The sequence below is a fragment of the Anas platyrhynchos genome, chromosome 2 (genome assembly GCF_047663525.1).
Source record: "Anas platyrhynchos isolate ZD024472 breed Pekin duck chromosome 2, IASCAAS_PekinDuck_T2T, whole genome shotgun sequence".
Taxonomy (NCBI): Eukaryota; Metazoa; Chordata; class Aves; order Anseriformes; family Anatidae; genus Anas; species Anas platyrhynchos.
Window position 1 is genome coordinate 105340277 of NC_092588.1, and position 15884 is coordinate 105356160.

Consider the following 15884-nt stretch of genomic DNA (forward strand, 5'->3'; position numbering starts at 1 on the left):
TTAAATGAGATGCTCAAACATGTATCTGAAAGATCCAATTACATTGCTCTTAAAGAAAATCTTTGGAGAATTTACCTTTTCTTTTATCAGCATAAGATAGCAAACACTTCGGAAGTTAACCCAGCAGTGGTGAAGTCTGGAGACTCATGTCTTAAGTGCCTATAGCACTCAGGAACCATGGTAAAGGACACATTACTTCTTTGATAGTGCTTTTTTCTCTTCTCAGGTCCGTGGCTGAGAGACAGTGGCCAGAAACATACAGAGATTTAAACAGCTGATGCTAGTTTATGTTCCTGAAGGAAACACTAAAGGGATCAGTAAAATTTTTCAAAGTCCCTACTAAGCTACAGCCCAACCTGGTAGGCACTGGAGAACCTTCATTTCCATGGGTTGCCCCAGGGAATATCCCTACCTGGGTTTAGTAATGCTGACAATAGTAAATGAGGTGAATCCACAGCTTTTTTATATTAACTCTCCACACAGGAATTCATGCTCTCTGGAGTTCCTTTAGCTTTACCTCATGTCTGGATTATTTCTCTGGCAGGACAAACTCTCGCTTGTACCATCATTGCATGGAGCAGCTGGCCTATGGCATGGTTAGACTGCTTTTTATCCTTTCTTGCCAGCAGAGATCACTATTTTTGAAAATAATTATCTAATTGGTCTGTGGACACACAACTTTGGAAAAAAGACGTTTTATTCAATGCACAAATGCCTCAGGCACCACCACAGAAATGAATGACTCCTCCTCTTCTCCCCCCTTTTAACTAGATTACCCATGGTTTGACACAGAGAGGCTTCCTTAGCTAGACTTACCATGAGACATACCTCACTTTTCTCACTGGAGCTTCTGCACCAAAATCACCTAGTTATTTCTAAAATATTTTTATAACCCCTCAAAAAAATGCTGGGAAAAAATGCCAAAAGTCAGTCTGCAAAAGTTAGAGAATATCAGTGCAAAACAAATGTGTAACATGTCCTTATCTGCATCCAGAATCTAAAAGTTGTGCTTATCCAACCAGAATAGAAAAATAATACCAAAAGACATATATGTCATTGTTGCAAAGTGAAAATTATGAAAAATTCAATCAATAAACACTCAAATTATTCAGCAGTAACTTCAGAACTATGAATTACTTGGATAAAATAAATAAAATCCTAATAATCCATAGAGCTGCCATGTAGTATCTTTGATGGGACAAATGAGAAAGAAGAAAGTGGGTTTTTCATGTATCTATAGCTGTTTCTCTTCATATGCTAGATGCCATATATATATATGTGTGTACTTGTATGTACGTACAACACGTAGTAATTTTAGATATTAAACTTACAATTTAGGATCAGTTTCTTATCAAAGGTAAAATTATAAGGATATTCCATTGTTTGTTTGGGGTATTTTAAACCAGTGAAGCAGTCCCATTAGGAAATTATTTGGCAAGCCAGTTGAATTTTTGGTGATTAGAGGATAAAGATCACTTGTACTTAAACATATAAAACTAAGTTTTATGAGTCATTTCATGCAGCTTTAAAGAAAAAAATAACATGAAATATGAGGTCATTGGTTAAGAATTTTTGAGAAATCAATGGGAAAAGTCTTGTAGAAAAGTAACCCTTGTTTAGGATTCATGTAGTGTCTCTTCATTAGTGATTCAAATTAGGGGACGCCAGTTGGAACATCTAAAGATTACCACAAAAAGTCTTCAGTAAACATAGCTTTACATTATGGATGTTTTTAACCTCCTGACTCTTATCTGTTTGTGTTCTTTAAGGCAATGTTAGGGTCAGAGATGAAGATTGGTAGGTGAGTTGTAGTATTATATCAGACAGAGTCTACATAAACATATACACTACTTTCATTTCATTGATGTCTTACAACCTATACAAATACACTGCTTTGTTGATTGATACTGTCCTATGTTATTATTACCTGTTCTAAAGTATATTCTTTACATACCTATAAATGAAAGATGAAGGGATAGATCTTAAGTGTCTATCTTCAGTGCAGGTAGGCAATTGCTTACAAATTTTGCTTTATGAAAATGAGGTTTCCTCACTTTGATTGTACAAAGGACAGCAAATTAAAAAAAAAAAAAAAAAAAAAAAAAAAAGTTAACCCATCATTTAGAGTTGACCTGCAATCATACATAAAGGAAGCAAAATAAACACAATTTTAAAATATCTTGTAATTGGAGTGGGTTCATGGGGGGGTGTTTATCATTACAGGGTAAGTTGGAGAAAATCTGTCTTCTAGAAGGCTGCCAGTTGTTAGGAATTGCCTGGGCAGTTCAGATATTGCCAGCTGCCCCCCCAGCAATGACAAGCATGCCAAAGACCTGGAAACAGGATTATGGTTTGGAGGACCTTTCATTCAAACTAATGGAAGTTTTGTGACATAGGCCTGCACATCAGATAAGGACTCCAGTCTTGCACTAAGTTTCTCTTTATCCAGTCATGTTAAAAATGATGGTGATGAGTTAAAAAACTTTTTACAGATGTGTTTCAAATGTATTATTAAAAGCAATTTCTTCTCAGTTCATGTTCCCTTTTTTAAAGCAAAGGAAGAAAAACTGCAGTCAAGACCATAGCAGTCACTCTGGACTACAGTCCTTTCTTAGGCAAGAAGCTTATGATAGGCAGTCAGTAGAATTATGATACTCAATTCAGACAGCAGAGACTCTAGCTATCTAGAGATAGGTAAGTGAATGAATATATACATGCACATACACAAATGCATGTGAGATCTTTGGGTCTTTGTCATTTTACAGTTGGGTCTACTTGATCATTTATATTTTTTTCTTCATGTTTCTTCACAAAACATTTTGTTTTGCATTGTTTTCTTTTACAGAAAAGAGGAAAGGAGGGAAGAAGGTATACTTTTACATATTCTTCACTTCACATTGAGTGAAAGGTGGATCATCATTTCCCAAGGCAGATGAACATGAAGAAAATATAAATGAAAGGGGAAAATAAACATTACAGCTTGAAAAGTCTAATTGCTGTATTTTTGTGCAGAAATTGTCATACCACAGTTTTTCAGCCAGAATCTTCTCCCAGTCATAGACATATGAATTCTACAGAATTATCTTTTAAAAAAAAATTGTTCAGTATCCTTAAAAATGAAAGTGAGTTTGAAGGGCTGCTACCTTTTGCATATTCAGCTGAATATCCTGAACTTTTGAAGATGATTTTTTTTTTTTTTTTTTTACATTCCATTAAATGGCTGAAAATTGGAAAAATAAAACTGTTAGATGAAGTAGTAAGGTGAAAAAAATCTCTTCAAGTAGTAAAAATCTATAACTAATAAGAATACTTCAAGATCTGACTTAAGAATACAAGGAGTTAAAAAGGCAATAAAAACTACATTATAAATAAAAATCTTTGGCATCAGTACCAGAGAAACAGAAGTGAAAAATAAAATATTAAAGAATGCTCCGCAGTTCTGCTTCAGTTTCTTTCACGTGAATGACACATTTGCAGCAGAGAACTAAGAACTAAATGAAAAACAAAACAAAAACAAATAAACAAAAATCATGTTACTTTAGATTACTTGACAGTGGAATTTGCTATTTCAAGCTCAGTACATACTGCAAATACCAGGATAAAATTATCTGCTCAGCACAGTGAAGTTTGAATGCTTTTGCTTTTATTATAGTGACAACCACTGCATGCAAAGGAGAAAAAAAGAAAAAAAAAGAAAAAAAGAAAAAGTGAAATATGAGTGGATGAAGAGGGTAACAGGACAGAGAGAAAAGCAGAATTATTTCATTTCTCTCTGGTTTGTTTGACCAACATTATTTTACCCCAAGTGCATGTTCTGAGGACTGATACTCCTCGTCCCAGCAGCAGCAGAGGCAGAAGACCCCTTTAGTTTCAGCTGTGCAGCCCCTCTGGCAGGTTAATGCAAGGACTCCCGTGTCCATGTGTACAGTGGTTACAGGATCCCAATGGCTTTATTACCCTTGGGGCCCCCTCTTTGGTATGTCAGTGTCCTCCTAACCTGCAGGCACATGATGAAAATTCAACAAGGGTTTGTTGCATTTGTTGCTGTGGAAATATGAAGTCAGCTGCTTCAGTTTCAATGGGATTTCCCTCCTCCCCTCTCTCCCCCTCCTCTTTTTTAAACATTTACATTGTTATCAAATGTCAAGAACAAGAGACATTTGTGACAGGCAAAAGGGGAGGGGATACCCCCCACTCATCCATTCCCCTCTGCCCGTTTCCCCTCCACCCCCACCGCATTTTTTCCTGTTAACTATGCTAGGGCAGAGGTGGGGTGAGGGAATAAAAGCATTCCTGAATGTCTGGAGGAAAGAAAAAAAGATAAAGGGGGAAAGTGAAAGGGGAGGGGAAGAGTGGTCAGGGATTTGAACCGCCAGTGAAATTATGTTTCTCTGGCTCTCTTGTTCAGATAATAGTTAACTCGGGGTTAAAGATTAATAGCCAGGCAAAGCATTGTATAAATGGCTCGGCCGAGCTGAATGTATGTAAACTGCCTGCTGCTCCCCAGTCCGCCGAGCTGCCCTCTCTGCCGTCCCTCCTCAGCAGCGACATGAGCAGCCTGCGGGCTCTGCTGCACCGCTGCTGGCTGCCGTCCCTGCTGCTGCCGGCGCTCCTGGGCCCTCGCCTCGCCGCCGGAGTGGCCCTGCAGCCCGTGCACTGCGCCCCGTGCACCCAGGAGAAGCTCGCCCTCTGCCCGCCCGTCGCGCCCGGCTGCCCGGAGGCTGCTCGGCAGCCCGGCTGCGGCTGCTGCCAGACCTGCGCCCTCGGGCCGGGCCAGCCGTGCGGGGTGTACACGGCCCGCTGCCGCCAAGGGCTCCGCTGTCACGTCCCTGCGGGAGAGCCCCGGCCCCTCTCCGCCCTCATCCAGGGGCACGGGACGTGCCTGCCCGCCAGCGAGGCCGGAGGGATGCGCGCGGCAGAGCTGACAGGTACGGCGCGGTCGCGGCCCCGCTCCTCCCCGGCCGGCCGGGGGAACGAGGTCCTTCCAGGAGGGATGTGCTTTGTGCTCAGGGGGAAAGGCTGCAGGTGCTGGAAGTCACAAGCCTGGGGGAAGAAAAAAAAAAAAAAAAAAAAAAAAAAAAAAAAAAAAAGTGGACAAAGTTAGACACTTGCTAGAGAAACAGGAAAGGCAGGCAGCGTTTTCAAGGAGAATATGCTCAGATCAGTGCGAGGCAGGCAAAGCAGGCTTTTATGCCACAGGCAAGAAGATGAAGTGTTTCAATGGGACGATGCAGGCTAATCAGTGTGAGGTTTCTGGGACTCTAGAGACTGTTCTGCTTTAATAGTAAATAGCAACTAGAGTGCAACAAAAGTTTTCTAGACATTGTTGATGGCCAGCTCCAAAAGTCTTGAGAGAGAATAAAAAGACCTAAGCAGGCATTGCATTTGGGTTCGTTTTCAGAATGAAAAGTATATTAAATAGTGCATTGCTAACCAAATTTCTTTGAGCAAAAAGCTGTATCAAGCATCTTATGCCAAACGATAATGACCCAAAACTTTTTCAGTGTTTATTATTATTTTTCAGTGTTTATTATTATTTTTACTGTTTATTAACATTCTCACCATCATTGCTGCTATGTTCATGCAGTGGTGATGAAGGTAACTCAGTAGGCATTACAGAAATAATCATGGTTGACTCAAAATAACAATGGTCACTGGTGGTAGTAAATTGAATTTCTCTTGTACTTGAGGAGGTGGGGAGTGGAGAGAACAGTGACTAAACTGAGTTTTTAAACCTCCATCAGTTAAAAAGCTATTATATTTGTTTTTATTCACTCTTTGTTTTTATTCTTTTTTTCCATTCCCTCCTCAATCTTTCTCTTCCTTTTTTTTTTTTTTTTTTTTTTTTTTTTTTTTTTCCTTTGGATAATTATTTACAGCCTTGACCCAGCAAGTTATTTACACATGTAAAACTTTTATCCCATGATGAGTTTCTGCTAAGAGAAGGAACTTTTGCTTCTAGTGGAAGAGTTCACACACTAAGTTAGGCATGGGCACGTGGGTCATGCTCAGGGAGATCCAAACAGCTTCTTCCACTCCCTAGCTATTTGTTCCACTGCAGGCCACCATGAGCTTCTGCCATATCTTGTGAATTTCTAGCCCTCTGTGAGGCAAGCCACAGAACAAAGTACAAGATGTTATGGATCAGGTCTGGACTAATTCATCTCCTAAATAAGAACTGAAACACATCATGCTGTTAAAAGTCTAAATCCATTACAAGTTTCACTGCAGTCTTTACTCGCTTAACAAAGTGACTACAACCCACTGTGGTCAATAATTTTTTTAAATTTCTAACAGACTAGCTGGAGCTTAATCTTTTGTATTAGTGTGATTCCAAGTATTTATAAAATAACCAGCTTTTTATAGAACAGCTCATGTGTCCTTATATGAATTTACAACAAAATGTTTAATGTAAATTAAACACTAGCTTCTTTCAAGAGCTAGTGAAGTGGATCTGTCTTAGACATTATATGTTTTAGTTGGTGGTTTTGATTCTCCTTCTTTTTCCTTATCTCACTTAAATATCATTCATTTCCAGACTCTATTGAACCTGAGGATATACCTTTAGAAAGCACTGAAATGACACAGGATCAGATGCTGAACTATCAGATGATGTTTCCCATAGGCCAGGACAAATCCATCCCCTGGAATGCCATCACTGCATATGAAAACATGAAAGCAAAGAGAATATCTGAACTAAAGAAGTGGAAAGAGCAGGTAGGGTTTGTTGTTGTTGTTGTTTTTGTTGTTTTTGTTTTCATTTGCAAGCTTTTTATAGACCACTTCAGTAGAAGTTACTGATTCTGAATACAAATTGAAAATGTGCATGAAACTCCAACATCAACATCAAAATGTTGGCATTTTGGATAGCTAGTGGACAGACTTCTTTTGGAATGCCTTTGTCAGATGCCTGAGGAACAGGCAAAATGGCAGGAGCTATAAAAACAGGTGTGCATCAGATCTGTCCTATACAGAGTCCTTGTAGAGGCTAAATCTTGCTCTGCAATTAATATCAGATTATTACATAGTTCCTTAATTTCCAGAAACCCATATTACAATCTTAGAATTCTTTCTTGTTTTAATTTAAAAATATATAATATATTTGTGCCTGGTCCAGTGAAGTCCAGTGAAGTAAAAAGGGAATACTTACATAGAAACATTGATAAGACATCAGTGCAAACCAAAACATTTATTAATTTCACAAGGAAACACTAGCAAGTAGGTGCACATAAAAAGACAGAAAGCTCAGCAATTAAACTTCACTTTTACCTTCAGCACTGCAAAATTGCAGTGGTTGGTGGGCATGTGGGATGTGAGCAAGTAGGTTCTGGTGCCACTTGAGGGCACCAAAGAACCACAGTTAGAGTAGTCTCAGGCAGCCGGTGTAAACCCGCGCCCCGGCGGCATGAAGTTGAATTAGGATTGTGCACAACGGAAAGCCCACTTTCATAATGCTCTCTCTCTCTAGCCCTCACGCACCCCTCAGCTACCCTCCCCCCCAAAAAAACAAAACAAAACAAAACAAAAAAACACCAGCCAAACAACAACAAATACATAGCCCCCACTTCCCATCCCAGAAATGTGGGAAGCCTCACTTCACACCCAGAGCAGAATTTAAGCACTGATTTAGTTTGGACTATGCTTAAGTGCTGTTAGATCCAATTCTGATTTTTAGGCTTCTGCTTTTCTGACCTAGAACTACAGATAAACCCGTTGACTTGAATAGTACTGCTTATGTGAAGAAGAGATTATTTTCGCTCCCAATAAAAATATTTGTTCAGTCACTTCTCCTCCCCTTTCATTCCTTTTAACATATTAGGCACTATTAATGAAGTAGTAGTTGTGACTTCAAAAAGCTGGAAAAGAGAGACAGGCAAACAGTTTTTCACTCCCAGTTCCTGGTACTTTGAGTCTGGGTCTTGGAGCCACAGCAAGTGCTCTACACTCTGCTTTGGTGACGGCCATGTCCTGTACAAAAGATAACAAACGTTCAGATGTTTGCTCTTGTACTGTCTATATATGTCTTGCACCTATTCTCCATACATCAACAGAACAACCCAGACCATGGCAACCCAGAAAACGTGGCCAGCCTCACGTACACCAGCCTCCTGACATGCACCTCCCCATAATAGGAGATATTGTACCCTCTGAGCAGTAATGTGTTTACTCAGTACAGGTTAAATTTCCTTGTGTGGCAATTTAAGGACTTAAATCCTCATGTTTCTGAGGACAGAAAATACTTCAAAGAATAAAAACAAAGGCCTAAATGGAACATCAGGGTTTTCTGGCTGTGCTCCTATTGAAACATGTAGAAACTACATGCAAAGCAGCCTAGTGCAGACTGTATGACTAATAATTATTTTAAATTTTTTTCTACTTCTATACCGATCACAATTTTTTTTTTTGGTTGGATTCTTTGTGATTTCAGTACTGACAATTTTTGAATGATATTCCTGCAGGGACCTTGTCAGAAGGAGCTCTACAGAGCCCTGTATAAATTGGCAAAGGCTCAGCAGAGAAGAGAAGGGGACATTTACAAATTCTATTTGCCCAACTGCAACAAGAATGGATTTTACCACAGTAAACAGGTACGTGCTTTTTTCCTGTCTGCTCACAGCAGTGCTGCGTGTAGTCTGACATAGCCCTTTCATAGCCCTCTGCTCTCCAGCTCACAAGTTTGCAGCTGCTGGAAAATGTCGTGAAAACAGGGATACTTTGTAGTAGGAACAGATGGTTTGTCTTTCTCTTAAAAGTGAGCCGCATGCTCTGGGCTGATAAAAATGGAGGCAGGAGTCTTCTCCATTCACAGAACAGGTGTATGCAAAGCCTTCTCTAAGATCTTTTAACTCTGTCTGTTCCCAGGCCAAGTCAAGCTTCATGTAACTAATTTGTTAGCATATTCACTGTCAATGTTAATGCATAATATCCACCACATTGCCTGCATTGTTCATTGTATATGTAAAAATCACTATGGAAATAGGAGGTTCTCAGCTCTCACAGTAAAATACATTTGCAGTGACAAAACTCTCTGGAGCAACATTAGCCTTCTAAAAGTACAAAAAATAACCACAGGTCATGCACACAAATTTAGTAGGTCTGCATAAATCTGTGTCACTGAGACTCCTTGTTTTAGAGCATGGCATGAACATGTGACTCACTGTGACCTGGGATCTAACCAGGCATGAACAGAAATCTAACTCCCCCCTATCCCAAGAAAGAATCCTATTTCCTTCTGTGCATGAAGCGTCAGGCCATCAAGCCATTGCTTTCATCTCTCTAGCTTGTATATTCTGCTTTCCTTCAGTTTCTTACTGAAGATATGGCTGTTTTATACTATTGTTTATCAAGAATTGGGCAAACTGTTTTACATTTGTTGTTGCTCTTATGGTAGCTGAGCTTGGATCAAAGCTCCCCAACCAATTCTGGTTAGGGGCTATGTCAGAGCAAGGATTACTACATTCAGAACGAGTCCATGTGTGGCATTTCCTGAGTTTCCAGTCCTAGTTCTACAGCTCTACTTGTAGCATCCCATAGTGAGTTTTCTCAATTACTTATTCTTTTTTTTTTCCTAATAATCCTAGTGTGAGACTTCACTAGATGGAGAGTCTGCTGGGTGCTGGTGTGTCTATCCAAAAACTGGAAGAAAAATTCCTGGATCTCCAGAAGTGAAAGGAGACCCTGAATGCCAACAATATCTCAGCTCACAAGAATAAAACTACACATGTTCATTCACACCAGGTTTTCTGTGGAGCTTGTTCTCATCAGGAACCGTTTCAGTCAGGATCCATTCCAGTAAGCTAATTATGGGCACCTGACTTTCAGCATACAGGTAGCCACATAAAGCAGCTTTTTTACTGTGCTGGCATTACTCTGATGCTCAAGTGACAGATATGAGCAACTGCAAGATCAAGTCCTACAGTCTTGTATATTATGTTTGTATAATATTATAGATACCCTCATATGTAAAGCCGTTGAATTATTTATTTTATAGTGAGTGTATTTTTGTCAGTGTCTTGTTACTAATTTATATTCCCAAACACTTCATAACTTTATGTGTAAATACTTAATATTATTGCTCTTAAATGCATGTGTCATGTTGGAGAAATGTTGCTACTTAAAACTTCAAGTGGCATAAATCTTTTTGGGAAAAATGGCTTGTAAACTTGCATTTTTGTACTATATATTTATAGATGTAAAAGTGATTTTTAAAAAATAGCTTTCAGTAGAGAACATGGTTAGGAACTTATTTAAAACTTGTTTTGTTTATATATCATTGCTCTGTTTCAATGTCAAACTGTTTCTTAAAAAAGAAAGTCTAAACCTTGATTATATACTGAAGCTCACGATGGGACAGTATTTGTTTCTTTTTCCACACGTATGCACAGGACATATAGCAGAACAACAGGATATTCTGTGCCACAGGTGTAAATTGTTCACATGTTGACATCGTCATGTTATTTAAAATAAGCTATTAAATAATTTCGTCTACACAGTCCCAGTCTCTTTTGTTCTGCGTGTTTCTGCGCACAGCACACTTAATCACAGAATCACAGATTTGTCTAGGTTGGAAGAGACCTCAAGATCATTGAGTCCAACCTCTGGCGTAAGGAGCTCTTAAGTACCAACTCCCTGGAGAGAGCGGACAGGGAACAATGGACAGCAGGCAGGGGGTGGGAGAGTATAGGGAAACACAGCCCTTCTAAATCTGCCTCCTGAGCTCCCAGCTCCATCTTTCCTCAATACGTTTTCTTCTTTTGCTCTTCCTCTCCCCATTCCCTTTCTTCTGTCCTTTCCAATCCTGGCTGTGCTTTGCAAGCCTTTGTTTTGGGCAAAGCAGCAGCCCCTAAGCAAATTTATTAAAAGGTTTGCTGGATAGGAAAGCTGTATGACTTTTTCAACTTGAAAGCCCAACACGGTAATATTAGTGTGTTTAAAAGATAACAGAGAGATTGGAAAGAACAATTTCTTGCATGGAAAGTCAGAGGTTATAAAAGGGTGGCTGAGAAAAAGCCCAACCTTACTTTTTTTTTGCTGAAAGCAGAGAAGAGGGTCCCTTGTGCTTAGGATGCAGTCCCTCTCCCTCTCCCAATTTTTTCTTCTGTTTATTTAGTGTCTGCAGGGAAAGAGAGGGAAGCAAGCGACTGCCTTGCCTGCTTCAAAATGTTGTTGTGTTTTGTTGTTTTGTTGTTGTTGTTGTTGTTTGTTTTGTTTTGTTTTGTTTTCCATGAAGAAACTGGTGTGGGAATTAGCATGCCCCAAAGGTGGAAAATGGCTGCACCAACTCTGCCTGAGAAAAGGACCAGAGGGGCATTTTTAAAAGCTTGACTGGGAGGAAACTTAGGAAAAAAAAAAAAAAAAGAAAAAAGAAAAAAAAACAAAACTCCAGCAGTTTCTTGGCATGAGCTTTGGTTTTAAAATGAGAGAGGGACGTTGCTTGCAGAAACAGTGAAGCTAAAGCATGGAAATCTCTTCTCTGAGTATTACATTTCAGTGGCACCACACTGTAGTTATTGAATGTGTTGGCAGTATTTATATGTCAGTGTTGATACTATTGGGGTCTAGTAAATACTCTTTAAACTGCCCCAGATTTGAAAGTATGGATATGCTACTGCATTGCATTGTAGAATGTGTTGAGATCTTCCCAGGAAAACATTGCAAAAGCTGTTGATGGCATTGACATTATAAATAATTACAAATGTAACCTCCCTATAATGAACTACAGTGGTACCCTGCTAAACTTCATTGTAAAACTATATTCACTACGTCAAAATGTTTGGCAATCACTGTATGAAAATAATGAAGAATCAACGAATTTAAGCAAAACCTGAGAATCCTTCCACAAAGCACACCCACAGCAATGAACAATGGTCATATGGCTTTGCTAGGGGAAAATGGTGAGGAAAGGAGGGAAAATTGTATACTCACAGCTGTAGCACACAAGAGCACTCTGACCCTATTCTGTTCTCACCCCATCAACTTTGTGTAGTGTTGATCTCTAAACAGCAGAAATTGGTTCTTTATGTTGGGATTTTAATATATAGAGGAAATGTTTATCGTATTAATAAATATTAATAGTACACTAATATATTTGCATATATTTGTATATTTATAGTATAGCAATCCAGTGGACAGCTACTTCTAATGTTTGCAGGGTGGCAGGTTCACATCCTAGCTGCAAGAAATTAGAGTTTTTAACAGGGAAAGGTTTTAGGAAACTGTTTCCTTTCCAGTTAAGCACCAGAAGTGAAAGCTGCCTTGTACAGCATTCAGGCATGACAGACCAGTTTCTTAGGGGAGTTTAGTTCCTTTTATCACACTGAAAGCAACAGGGAATGGGTGTCTCCTTATCTGCAATCTGGCCTTGTGTGACATCTTGCCAGGACTCACCAGGACAGATTTCTGTTGAGCTTCTCTAGGCTGGGCTGTCTGACTTGGGCCAGACTCTTCAGTATACTGGGATTAGGACTAATGCAAGGAGGCAAAGAAGGTAAATTACATCTCCCCTGTCAGAGTGCTGCCAGGAGCTTGGCCTACATTTAGACCATAGGTGCCATGCATTGTGATTTGTCTCAATTTTTATGATCAGCTTCAGTAATAGGATGAAAAAAAAAAAAAATCAAAAGTCTGTAAATTCTCTTTTTTTTTTTTTTTTTTAATTATTATTTGTTTATTTATTTATCATTACTTTTTTTTTTTTTTTTTTTTTTTTCTGTTTGTGTTTTGGCATGTGTCATCCTGCCTCCAGCATGCGCCCAGTCACACTTGTGCTAGCAAGCTCAGCCTGGTAGGACTATGTGGGGAAACAGGGAAGGTGCTGCAGGATGTTCTGAGTAGTTCAGGTCACCTGGAGTGTACCTGGATTTGCAAAGGGAATATAATACTCTTTGTAATTTCAGCTCCCTGCCTTCACACCTTCTTGCACTACTCCTACCCAACCTGAAATAAATTAACTGGTGGGAAGGTATAAGGTAAGCATCTGTGTGTTTGGTTCATGTTATCTGAGAACACTACGTAGTTTGTGCTTTCTGCTGCCAAAACCCTGCCAGGTTTGTTGCAGCAGGGTTTGTTCCAGCCATGCCTCCTCCTGCCCCTGGCCTACTGCCAACTGGAAAATGCTCATAGCAAAGAAATGAGGTCAGTGCTCTCTGCACTTTATTTTCTACTCTCTTTTTTGAAGACAACCTATTTGGTTTTGGGCTCTGCTCATACTGAGTCTGTTCTGCTCACCATTTTGGGGTGCAGTGGAGACACATCTGTGTTGGTTAGCAGTGGGATGGGGTGGTGGGGAGAAAGACAGGTCCCGGGCTTTTTATTTACTAACATTTTATATTTATACACTTCTTGGATGTTGCACTGAAAATCAGACAGGGACTCAGAATGCACAGGAAAGTGTGGTTTATGAACCTTATCCAGCACTTAATTGTGTTTGGCACATTTGCCTTCTTGAAGATTTGTGTAGATGGTATAGAGTGAATAGCACAGTAGCATGGTGGAGGAAAATAGAGGAATTCTCTTACTGATGTGTCACCACATATTATCAAGTCACATCTAAGTAAAGAGGTAGTGGGACAAAGAAGGGGTGGGTCTTACAGGAATGCAGCTAGTTAGTATTGTATTACCAGAAATTACAGCAGGAGTCCAGAGATACCAGCACTTGCTTTCTGATTAATGAAAACAGCTCTGATGATAGGTCTGTCAACAATCGCTTTATTTTATTTTCTTTCCTTTCCTCTTCCCTTGACCTGCACCAGGGTGCAAAATCTACCTGCAAGTATGCTACTGCAAGGGCCCAGGGAAAGGAGCAACATACTGCAGGACTGATGCAGGAACAAGCTTGTTCATGAATGTAGAAATAGGGTCAAATGAACAAATCTAAATTTAGCCCATTCCAGATCTTGTGTGTTTCATTTTGCAAAACTTTCTGCTCTCCATTTGAGACTCAGTGGTAGATTATCACCTCTGAGTGGCAGTAGGGGTATCTCAGCAGAAGTGAGGGCACTCAGCAGAAGGCAAGGCTGTGCACATGCCTGGCTCCTTGCTGCTTTTTTATGAACCATGCTTCCCTGTAGGGAGGGTGCCTGGCCAGCAGACACAGCTATTCTGGCAGAGCGCCCTGCTGCAGATGCCCAACATAGAACCTCCTGCACAGAATCTCCTCCAACTGCTGTTAAGCTAACAAAGAACAGTCCATTTGTGCCTACACTGAGATTTTAATTGCATAATTATGCTGGTGATGATGTGTGATTATTTCTTTTTCTGTCACCGATGGTGCTTTGTAGTTTGATGATATATAGCTGTTGAGGTTGCTTGGGAAAGTATCTTTGTGAGGGATGTCTTTGGAGTCCTGGAGCAAATGCAAGCTATATCATAGTCTTCTTCTATATTTTCTCATGGTCTGCATCTTCTGTTTATTGCTGCTTCAGCAGCTGAGCTGTCACCATTTGGATCCAGCAAGGGACCAGAGAAAGAAGCATGCCACTGGTGCAGCTGAGGAAATATATGGCAAGATCTGAGGGCTGAAGGTTGCATGTGGCACCCCTGTGATAAAGTGATAATCAACTTTCAAGCTCAGTCAGTTAGGTCTTTTTTACTGGGTGCAAGTTATGTGATATGTAGCAGACATAGGAAACATGCCTTCACCTTGAATATTCTCTGGGTGGCCTAAGCAGGCAAAAATAACCTCTGTTCTCCAATTGCAGGAAGTGAGAGAAATGTACCCTCAGCCTGGTACTTGTAACCAAACTTCTTCACTGCCCCACTTTTGGAAGCTCTTACTGCACATGGCTGTGGGAAGCAGTCCTCAATGACATTTTTTTCAGTTTGACAGATTTTTCTAGTGGAAATCTCAGCTGCTCTCTGTAGCAATAACTTTGCTGCCTTTATTTTTTTCCATCACCACTCATGGAGAAAGCAGTGGGGTGAAATTAGCTATGACAGAGAAAGGCTCTCAAGGAATTTGGATATGTCAGCAGAAGTGGAAAGCCAGGATACATACTACAGAAGGACAAGCATTCTGCAAGGATAAACTGAGATTTGCAACATTATCCTTTGCCTCTCCTAATACCTGGTCTCTGATTTTTTTTTTCTTTTTTTCCCCAGCTGTAACTTTCAACCTTGAAGTCATTTACATTTTTGAATATATAGGGCAAAAACAAAAGCAAAGGTTTATGTTTCTACAGCTGCAAAAGCTAAACTGGAAGAAATAATACAACATAAAATACAGAAAAAAAAAATAAAATGAGCTTCTGGTGAACAAGAAACCTGTGCTACTTACCATTTAGCTGGGAAATTTTCTTTTTAGCAGAGGAAGATGTAGTATTTTCTCAACTGATGTATTGTGCAATTCAAACGATCTCATGTGTTAGAACTGCAGACACTAACCTACCAAAACAAAAATTCTAAAATCCTTAAACAGAATGAATTCTGCATACTCACAGATGAAGATGTTACTGATACTGACCACAAAAAGCTTGCCCTTAGAATACATGAATATCCATTATTGGATCTTATTTTTGGACTGTGCAGGAGAAAAAAAAAAAAAAAGAAAAAGGAAAAAAAAGAAAAAAGGGGGGTCCTTTCTAAAGGCACAGCAGGGTCACATACGAAATAGCTACCCATATAAATATTTGATTTTGAATACTAATATGCATTGACACCCACAAAATTTTCTAAGCACTTTTCATGATTTAATTTGTATCGCTAATATGTAAAATCTCTGTGGAGTCATCCTTGATTACTCAGTTTTAGAGAGTATCTACAGATACCAAAAAATGATTTCCTAAAAGATTCGTAAAACCATTACTTTAATTTAGGGCTCAGTTCAATAAAGAGTTATGGTGCTTTCCCCTGTGCACAAATAGCTACCATTATTCCCTGAAGAGCAT

General features: G+C 39.6%; 1 protein-coding gene across 1 annotated transcript; it reads left to right on the forward strand.

Annotated features, from left to right (window-relative positions):
- Positions 1 to 4285: 4285 nt before the first annotated feature.
- On the forward strand, positions 4286 to 10492 carry IGFBP1 (insulin like growth factor binding protein 1). Its single transcript, XM_027451291.3, has 4 exons — positions 4286 to 4928; positions 6539 to 6717; positions 8460 to 8588; positions 9582 to 10492. The coding sequence occupies exons 1-4, from the start codon at positions 4550 to 4552 to the stop codon at positions 9711 to 9713; spliced, it is 819 nt and encodes a 272-aa protein (XP_027307092.1). The 5' UTR covers positions 4286 to 4549; the 3' UTR covers positions 9714 to 10492.
- Positions 10493 to 15884: the final 5392 nt, after the last annotated feature.

What these genes read in the sequence shown, in the direction of transcription:
- IGFBP1 (XM_027451291.3), top strand. Translation starts at nt 4,550, where the DNA reads ATGAGCAGCCTGCGGGCTCTGCTGCACCGCTGCTGGCTGCCGTCCCTG. An exon ending in TAAAGAAGTGGAAAGAGCAG is followed by an intron (nt 6,718 to 8,459) that starts GTAGGGTTTGTT and finishes ATATTCCTGCAG; the next exon opens with GGACCTTGTCAGAAGGAGCT. An exon ending in GATTTTACCACAGTAAACAG is followed by an intron (nt 8,589 to 9,581) that starts GTACGTGCTTTT and finishes TAATAATCCTAG; the next exon opens with TGTGAGACTTCACTAGATGG.